Genomic DNA, 10229 nt, shown 5'->3' on the forward strand with positions numbered 1-10229 from the left:
CTCTGACTCCTATACTGGTTGTAATTTGAATAATGGGGTCCTTGTCTTTAAAACTCTAAATGGATATGACAGGTGGTCTGAAACAACATTCTCTTTGTACTTAATTGAGAAAGCCACATTCAAAAGGGGACATGATAGCTGGTTGGAAACCAGGTTCATACTAAGAAGGACAGGGGTTTTCAGAGGAGGACTCCATTAAAGAATTAAATTACGAATCTTCACAATGCCAAACATCTGTTTTTGCAGATATTCCCCTAACAAATCACCTGCAGAGCAGTCTCAACAATCATAACAGAGATACTCATAAGTAACAACTTATAAATAAGGAAGAAGAGAGGAGACAGAGGAGCTAAAATTTGAAGACATCCTTTTCACAGGATTCTTACTCCTGGGTCTTGTGCTCTCTAATATGAGACAAATGGAAGTCTCCAAGCTCCTGCGGCCCTTGTAAGGTCCTTGGAGTGGGTTGCAGTTCAAGCCACTTCCTCTATTGGTCAAATGACATCGGGACCCATAAAGCCACCTTTTTGTAACTTTCCAGTCAGTCCCTGATTTTAGCAGGAAATGAATGCTCCTCAAAACAGAAATTGGCCAATCACATGAAAAATAAATAGTTTATTCAGATACAAAAATACAAATGTCAAAGAAGAAAGGTATAAATCACCTTCAAATTCCAAGGGGAAAAGGGTGACCTTGGTGTAATGTAGGTCCTCAGCCTTCTATTGGACCCCACATTAGAGCTCAGAAGTTTGTAATATAATAGTTCTAAGGTTTCACTACTTAACTATTAGATGCAAAGGCTTCCTGCACTAATGCAAAACCAAGTCCACAACTTTATACACTAGTTTTCAAACTTCCTGGCACTTGTAATGGAGAAGTTTACTTCTCTTCTGCGTGTAAATATATTTGGTGTTAGAAGAGTATTCATGTCCCTCTAAATTCAAATAGTAACTATTGTCACTCTTTTCAGAGTAGCAGCCGTATTAGTCTGTATCCGCAAAACGAAAAGGAGGACTTGTGGCACCTTAGAGACTAACAAATTTATTTGAGCATAAGCTTTCGTGAGTTACAGCTCACTTCATCGGATGCATTCGTGTATGGTAACACCCACTGTTTCATGTTCTCTGTATATAAATCTCCCCACTGTATTTTCCACTGAATGCATCCGATTAAGTGAGCTGTAAATAAATTTGTTAGTCTCTAAGGTGCCACAAGTCCTCCTTTTCTTTTTGCGGATACAGACTAACATGGCTGCTACTCTGAAACCTGTCATTATGCAAGGCACTGAATTTAGCCGTATGGAGTGGAAATCTATCAACTTAATGAAAAAACTCGTACAGATGCAGACAGACATCACCCTACCTGATCACTCTCGTTACAGTGTGAATGGTAACACCCATTGTTTCATGTTCTCTGTGTATATAAATCTCCCCACTGTATTTTCCTGTCACTCTGAACATAATCTACACCCTCACAAGTAGCTGGTCTGACAAAATGATAATGGATTCTTGAGTATATACAAATGCCTTAGGAGGCACTGACGCTGGCCATTCTGAGATCCTCACTACAAGAGAAACCAGGAGTACCTTCGCCAGGGCTGGTGTTTCAAACACAAAAAATGGTCCAACTGTGTCGAGAGTTCCAACACCACCTGATACGAGCAAGGCAAGAGGGAAGCAATACAGCAGCTTTCTAAGCAACCTCAGAGATGAATATCTGTGATCTGGAGAGGTACCTGAATACACATTGCCACTCAGAATTCCTACCTCCATCTCCCTATACTGAATCTGAAGGGAGGATGCTGAAAGTTTTCATGCAATGCTGCCTGGAGCAGGAGGTTTGCCATGGCATTAGGATGCTGGAGTTTTAGAAGTGAGAGCTCTCTCTCCCTACATTTTTTGCTGACATTTCTTACTTGGAGATGATAAATGTCAGATTAACTGCTCCGTACTACTTACTTCAAGGATAAAGACTAAGAGGGCATCAGTTCCTAGCTTAAAGGTGGACAGTGCAGAATAATTGGGATGTGAAACTGCCCTGCTGGGCCTTGAAGTGAGCTGAGTCTGTGCTGATATAGGCAGCACCTGCAGAATCCCAGTTCTTAGCAAATAGAGCTGATTTAGGTTTTCACTTCAAGGATTTCTCCTTTAAAGGATTCTGAAGTGCTGGACTTCCTGGTTTTGCAGGAGGGTGCCTCAAGAATGCCTTTGATGCATTCCCCACATCACTGAGTACTTGGGATGACATTTGCAGACAGATCAGATTCAGTACACCCAACTCCCAATCAAAGGATATAATAAATGTTCATTATTACACACATTTTTCTACGGCACAATGTTTGAAGTTGCTGAGTGATCTTCCTTCCTCTGAGGAGTCTAGGTGGAGACTGACATTTTAAAAAAGAATAAAGAACAGCCAAAGGAACGAAAGAATGAATCTCTGAGGCAACAAATGAAGGCTTACAAAAGTACCAAAGTGAAAGATGATGAAGCTCTACAAACAGAGACACCAAAGGTATAACATGATTCAATGGCTGGAAATCGAAGCTGAACAAAGTCAGACTGGAAATAAGGTGCAATTTTTTAACTGTGAGAGTAATTCACCATTAGAACAATTTCCTAAGGGTCATGGTGGATTCATCACCAACAATTCTGAAATCAAGATCGGATGTATTTCTAAAAGATACACTCTAGGAATTATTTTGGGGAAGTTCTAGGGCCTGCTACAGGAGGTCAGACTAGATGATTACAATGGTCCCTTCTGGTCTTGGAATCTATTAAATCTGCAAGGAAAAAGTCCGAAACACCAAGTGAAGGTGCCAAAGCACCTAGAAGCCGAAATAAAAGCTTGGTCATATACCTGAACATCCCCAACTCCCTGGAAACTGGTGCACCCTGATGGTACGCCTGGGCCTAACCGTCGTCCTGAATGAAAGAATTATGGAAAAACAAATGTATCAATTAAAAATAAAAAACAAACAAAAAAAGAACCTTAGCTGATTAGAAATTGGGAAGGTCTACAACAGAAAAGGACACCCAAAGATGATCACTGCTGGGTTGCAAAGTCAGAGTGCCAGATGGAAAGGTTCAGCTGCTCTGGGGAGCATCGTTGCTTCAGTTAACTGAAAAGTTCCAAGAGTTAGAGTTGGGTGATAGGAAGTTGGTTCATGACACAACCACCCCCCATCACTGTTCAGAGGGATGAAAAATGCTGACAGCTTGGGAAGTTCCACCTGTCCCATACTAGGGTTCTGAGAATTAGGAGTAAGAACTCTGCTCAGGCGGTATTTTTCAGAACTAGCTGTTTCCCTTGAAGGAAAAAGTAAGTGTATATCATAGAGCCTAGATATTATAGTGATGGTCACCATGGAAATATATATTATAAGCCCTTATAAAGAGACAGACATCCAGAAACGCACACAGTATGAATTGGATATTTTTCCTGGCTGCTGCATACATAGTGCATTATATTATTATTTATATTACTATAAAATACTATTTTATATTAAATTATAAAAATTTAGAGAGTGTGCATCCATACACTTATGTGTACCCACACATGCATACACACATAAAGGTGCACAAGTACATATGAACATATGCATAGCTATATGATATATATCTAGTGTTTTTCTTAACCCCCTCCCCAGTCATCTGAAGTCATATGACTACTTGAGACTCAACATAAGTTTCTAGACTTCATGATTGTGCAAGAAAAGCTGAAAAACATAAACCCTAACAGCTGAAAAAACAGAAGGCAAATAAAAACCCAACATGTAAGATTTTTTTTTTATCTCAATTTTTAAGCAAATTTCATTTTTTGTTTCTAAACACCTGGGGTTTGGAACACTGTAAAATGCATGTGACACTAGGTGGGAATCCAGCACAGTGGCAGGGAGGGTGTCAAGTTGGAGGTGAGGAGAAAATCTGAGCAGATGGTTGGGGGACAGGAAGACTAGAAGGTGGGGGGCATGATGGATGAGAGCTACAAAGAGCAGATAAGAAAGCCTGCAGGGGCTGACAGTAACTAGATGGGAATTGACAGGGTAAAGAGGAGGACCCAGCAGAAAGTGGCAGTGGCTGGAGGAGACTGCCAGGGAAGGGGGCAGCAGGAAGGGACAATAGATTCAAGGGGATTGCAGGAGAGAGGCAAGGGGCTGGTGGAGAATTGCAGTGGGAGAGATGAGGAGCAGTGGTTGGAAGAGGACTTTTGGGGAGAAAGATGTGGGGGATCAGGAGCCAGACAGAGATTGCAGGGGGTGAGGGTCCAGATAGCTGTTGTGGAGGGAGGTGGGGACAGAGTCCAGATGGGGGTTACACAGGGAGGCGGCAGGATCTGGATGGGGGCTGCAGGGAGAGGTGCCAGCATGTGGATGGGGGTCTTCAGGTAGCAGTGGGGGCGCAGAGTCCGGGCAGGGATCTGCAGGGGAGGTTGAGGGAGCAAGAGCTGGATGGCTGTTGGGGGGTAAGGATGCGGGGCTGTGGGAAGTAGTGGGGAGGAGGGTTCAGATGAGGCTTGTTGGGGGGAGCTACAGGGGCCCCGGGGCTGGATGGGGTAGAGACAGCAGGGACCTGATGGGGGTTACAGAGGGCCTGCGGGGTCCCTGGGGCGGGACAGGATGGGCAGGGTCTGTATGGGAGTTATGGGAGGGGGGCTGCAAAGTCCCCAGGGTGGGGGGCAGGGTCCAACTGGTGGCTATGGGGGAGCTGCAGGGTCCCCGGCGGGGCAGGATCCGGATGGAGGTTACAGAGGGAGAGCTGCAGAGTGCCCAGGATAGGGGGGCAGAGTCCAGATAGCCTAGGTGTTACCGGAGGGGTGGAAGCTGCAGAGTCTCCAGGGGAAGGGGAGCTAAAAAGTCCCCAAGGCAGGGTCCAAATGGAGGTTACAGTGGGGAAGCTGCAGAGTCCCCAGGAAGCTGCAGGTCCCAGGAGCGGGAAAAGGTGGGCAGGGCCTGGATGAGAGTAACCAGGGGGAGGTGACTGCATGGTCCCCGGGGTGGGATGGGGGCCTGGGTCCAGATGAGTTATGGTACGGGGGGGGGGGGGGGGCTGCAGGGTCCTGGTATGGGGGGCAGGGTCCGGATGAGGGTTACGGTGCGAGGGGGCAGGGTCCAGATGAGGGTTATGGTGTGGGGTGTCTGCAGGGTCCCGATGTGGGTGAGCAGGGTCTGGATGAGGGCTACAGTGCTGGGGGGCAGCAGGGTCTGGATGAGGGTTACAGGGCGGGGAGTTTCAGGGTCCCCAGTGGCGGGGGGGGGGAGGGTTTGGATGAGGATTATGAAAGGGTGCAGATTCCAGGTGCAGGGGGGCAGGGTCCAGATGACAAAGGGTTACGGTGCAGCGGGGCTGGAGGATCCCTGTGCAGGGAGGCAGGGTTCAGATGAGGATTACAGTGCAGGGGGGCTGCAGGGTCCCAGTGCGGGATGGGTAGGGTCCAGATGAGGGTTAGGGGTGGGTGCTGCAGGGTCCCAGTGCAGGGGGGATAGGGTCCGGATGAGGGTTGGGGGGGTACAGGGTCCCAGTGTGGGGGGAGGTAGCATCCGGATGAGGGTTGGGGGGGAGGTACTGCAGGGTCCCAGTGTGGGGTAGGTAGGCTCCGCATGAGGGTTGGGGGGGGGGGGTGCTGCAGAGTTCCGGAGTGCGGTGGGTGTAGTGTCTGGATGACGGTTGGGGGGGGTGCAGGGTCCCAGAGCAAAGGGGATAGGGTCCAGATGAGAGGTGTGGGGGGTGCAGGGTCCCGTTGCGGGGGGGAATAGGGTTTGGATGACGGGTGGGGGGGGATGCAGGGTCCCGTTGCGGGGCAAAGGGGTAGGGTCCGGGTGGGGGGGGGGCAGGGTCCCGGCATGGGATGGGGGGTAGGGTTGAGTGAGGGTTAAGGGGGGTGCAGGGTCTCGGGGTGGGGGAGTAGGGTTGAGTGAGGGTTGAGGGGGGTGCAGGGTCTCAGGGCGGGGGAGTAGCATTGAGTGAGAGATGGGGGGGGGGTGCAGGGTCCTGGGGCAGGGCGAAGGGGGTAGGGTTGAGTGAGGGTTGAGGGGGGTGCAGGGTCTCGGGGCGGGGGAGTAGGGTTGAGTGAGGGTTGAGGGGGGTGCAGGGTCCTGGGGTGGGGCGAAGGGGGTAGGGTTCGGATGAGGGTTGAGGGGGGTGCAGGGTCTCGGGGCGGGGGAGTAGGGTTGAGTGAGGGTTGAGGGGGGTGTAGGGTCTCGGGGCGGGGGAGTAGGGTTGAGTGAGAGTTAAGGGGGGTGCAGGGTCCTGGGGCAGGGCGAAGGGGGTAGGGTCCGGATGAGGGTTGAGGGGGGTGCAGGGTCTCGGGGCAGGGGAGTAGGGTCCGGATGAGGGTTGAGGGGGGTGCAGGATCTCGGGGCAGGGGAGTAGGGTTGAGTGAGGGTTGGGGGGGGGGGGTGCAGGGTCCTGGGGTGGGGCGAAGGGGGTAGGGTCCGGATGAGCGTTGAGGGGGTTGCAGGGTCTCGGGGCGGGGGAGTAGGGCTGAGTGAGGGTTGAGGGGGGTGCAGGGTCCTGGGGCGGGGCGAAGGGGGTAGGGTCCGGATGAGGATTGAGGGGGGTGCAGGGTCTCGGGGCGGGGGAGTAGGGTTGAGTGAGGGTTGAAGGGGGTGCAGGGTCCTGGGGCGGGGCGAAGGGGGTAGGGTCCGGATGAGCGTTGAGGGGGTGCAGGGTCTCGGGGCAGGGGAGTAGGGCTGAGTGAGGGTTGAGGGGGGTGCAGGGTCTCGGGGCAGGGGAGTAGGGTCCGGATGAGGGTTGAGGGGTGTGCAGGGTCTCGGGGCAGGGGAGTAGGGTTGAGTGAGGGTTGAGGGGGGGTGCAGGGTCCTGGGGCGGGGCGAAGGGGGTAGGGTCCGGATGAGCGTTGAGGGGGTGCAGGGTCTCGGGGCAGGGGAGTAGGGTTGAGGGGGGTGCAGGGTCCCGGGCGGTGTGTCGCGGGCAGTGCCGCCAGTGGCCGGGCCTGGCACCCTCAGCAGGCGGCGCTCCGCGGGAGCACGTTACGGAGCCGCTCCCCGCCCACACTCTGCCTGTACCCGCGTCTGTGCAGCTCCTGTCTCCGCGGCTCGGCCGCCCCCGCGCTCCGCAGCCGGCGCATGAAGCCCAGGAAGTCCCGCAGCTCGGACTCGAAGCTGTCGATCACCGGGTTCCCCGGCTCCAGCGCCCCGAAGAAAGTAGCCGGCGGGGGCTGCATCCCGTGGCGGGGCGGCGGCGGCGGGGGGGACCCGGCCTCCGCCATCATCCGGCTGCCTGCCCTGTACACACGGGCGGTTGCGTGGCAACGGGCGGAGGCGGCGTGTGAAGGCTCCTGGCCTGGCTGGTGTTTGCGCCCCGCGTCCTGGCTCCGTCTCGGGCTTTGAACAGACCCGGCACTGGCCGGCGGGGAGAGTATAAGGCCAGGCGGGGTGACTAGACCGGCCGGTGTGAGCTAGGCCAATGGCCACAGGGGCTGGGGCTGCGGCAGCCCCCTCTGGCTTGAACTGGTTCCCACTATCGACAGGGTGTAGAGAAGTGGTTCTCACACTTATGTACTGGTGACCTCTTCCACATAGCAAGCCTCTGCGTGCAACCCGCCCTCCCCCATTAAAAAACAGGTTTTTGTATATTTAACACCATTATAAAAGCGGGGCTTGGGGTGGAGGCTGACAGCTCAGGATCCTCTATGTAATAACCTCACAACCCCCTGAGGGGTCCCGACCCCCCAGTTTGAGAACCCCTGGTTTATAGTTTGATTCAGTGGCTCTTAGCACCCCCACTGTCAGTATTTGTACAAATTGTTCCAGCACCCCTGCCAATGGCCGGCCCTGCATTGAGCTTAGCCATCTGGGGTTGGTTCATCAGGTCCTCTGCAAGGCCGCCAGCATGGAGCTGAAGACAGTTGGAGGTGGCAAATCCATCACTGCCCTTGGTGGTTTGTTCCACAAGGATTATTGTGCCTAGTTTCTAATTTGCATTTGCCGGGCTTTAACTCCCAGCCATTGGTTCTGGTTATGCCTTTCTCCATTAAATTAAAGGCTACTTTAGACTAAAGTCTTCAGTACACTGCATTTTCTCCCTGTGAAGGTACTTTATATACAGAGCTGGTCAGAGAAACTGTGAGGGAACCATATTCTATCAAAAATCTAAACACATAACAAAATCAGATCAATTTTGCCAAAATTTCATTGTGGAAGAGAACCAGGAAAAAAGCTCCAATAACGTTAAAGTGGCCTGTTTTGACACCTTTGGAATAAAAAGGTTAGTGTTTCCATTTTGAAATTACTTCGTTTCTAAACTTTTTTAATTTTTCATTTTATTATAATACTATATAAAATAAAAAAGTCAAACCCAGAATAAGTGTTTAGATCAAAATATTTTGCTCAACCAGAAAAATGTTATGATGAATGTTGGATTCATGCAATTTCCTCATTTGATGAAGAACTCAAAGAGAAACTTTCAGCCCAGGAAAACATAGCATATTTCTCGAAATATGTTAGTCCTGGAGCCTTTCTTAAAATCTTCTCTCAGCTACCAAAAATGGCAGTGCAATTTTGTTACTATAAAATAATTCTATTCATCTACTTACACATTACTGTAGATTCCAAATGTTTCAGATAATTAACTATCATATTTTTAATCTAGGTAGTCCTTCTTGAAATTTTTTTGCATGAACCATCAGTACGTTTGTATAAACAGCTTTTGCATATCCAAATGCATGTTCATCATAACACTTCCTCTATTATGCATTTGGTTTGGGACAATGACAGAGTCAAAATAGACTCTATGAGTTAATCATTGGCCGCAGGGAAAGAAAAAACTAAAATAAATTGCCCATGACCTGGAATATTTTTAGTTTCATGAATTTAGTGCAGACTATTTTTGATTGTTTCACACTAAGAATATTGAAAAAAATGGCAACATCTTTTATTTTTCATTAATATTACTCTATCACCCATTTGCCAGAATGCTTCACTTCAAGGTCAAGGTATCTGTAGATTGGAAGTTTGTTCCGGCAGCTGATGGAAATAGTTTTGGGCAATAGCCTGACGTTGGACTAGAAATCCTTGCATCATTTTATACTGCAGGCATAGAAGCTGCTCTAGGGACCCATAGATATTTTAGCTTTACTGAGCCTTTTTCATGCACAGAAGTTTAAGCATCCTTATCTGCAAGCATTTATTTTGTGAGTTCATAATTTTTAATAATAGATTTCTCAGTATGATTAACTATATTTTCAGGGCCATTCTTTCTGATCGTTTGTATCTGTAGCAGTACGAGCTTTATCTGCCCTTTTTTATAATATTTTTATAATGATAAATTAACATTCTGTTTGTGTGTGTGTGTGGTGCCTAGCACAATGGAGCTGGGGCATGTAGACACGATCACAGTGCAAATAAAAATAATAAATTCTGCATCTTTTCATACCATTTGATGTTGAAGGATAACATTTTTTATTTATGGACAGTCTTTTCTCTATGTGTGTATAAAGAGGGCTGTCAATTGATTGCAGTTAACTCACGCAATTAACAAAAAATTAATCATAACTAAAAAAATTAATCACGATTAACCTCAGTTTTAATCGAACTGTTAAACAATAGAATACCAGTGGAAATTTATTAAATATTTTTGATGTTTTTCTACATTTTCAAATATATTGATTTCAATTACAACACACAATCAAAGTGTACAGTGCTCACTTTATATTATTTTTATTACAAATATTTCCACTGTAAAATGATTTAAAAAATTATTTTTCAATTCACCTCATACAAGCACTGTAGTGCAATCTCTTTATCATGGAAGTGTAACTTACAAATGTAGGGTTTTTTGTTACATATCTTCACTCAAAAACAAAACATTGTAAAACTTTAAAGCCTATAAGTCCACGCAGTCCTACTTCTTGTTCAGCCAATCGCTCAGACAAACTTGTTTACAATGTCACCTGAAAGTGAGAACAGGTGTTTGCATGGCACTGTTATAGCTGGCATTGCAAGATAGTTACGTGCCCAATAAGTTAAAGATTCATCTGTCCCTTCGTGCTTTAACCACAATTCCAGAAGATGTGGATTGATGCTGATGATGGGTTCTGCTAAATAACAATCCAAAGCTGTGCGGACGGACTCATGTTCATTTTCATCATCTGAGTCAGATGCCACCAACAGAAGGCTGATTTTCTTTTTTGGTAGTTCAGGTTCTGTAGTTTCCGCATCGGAGTATTGCTCTTTTAAAACTTCTGAAAACTTGCTCCACACCTCATCC

At 48.3% G+C, this 10229-nt stretch overlaps 1 protein-coding gene across 1 annotated transcript in view; it reads right to left on the reverse strand.

The window, feature by feature from the left end:
* Nucleotides 1-7233, reverse strand: part of CFAP54 (cilia and flagella associated protein 54) — a 209517-nt gene extending 202284 nt beyond the window's left edge. The window contains exon 1 of the mRNA XM_074941863.1: nt 7028-7233. Within this exon, the coding sequence (XP_074797964.1) occupies nt 7028-7233 (206 nt within the window). The remainder of the gene's footprint in view (nt 1-7027) is intronic.
* Nucleotides 7234-10229: the final 2996 nt, after the last annotated feature.

This window comes from Natator depressus, chromosome 1 (assembly GCF_965152275.1).
Source record: "Natator depressus isolate rNatDep1 chromosome 1, rNatDep2.hap1, whole genome shotgun sequence".
Lineage (NCBI taxonomy): Eukaryota > Metazoa > Chordata > Testudines > Cheloniidae > Natator > Natator depressus.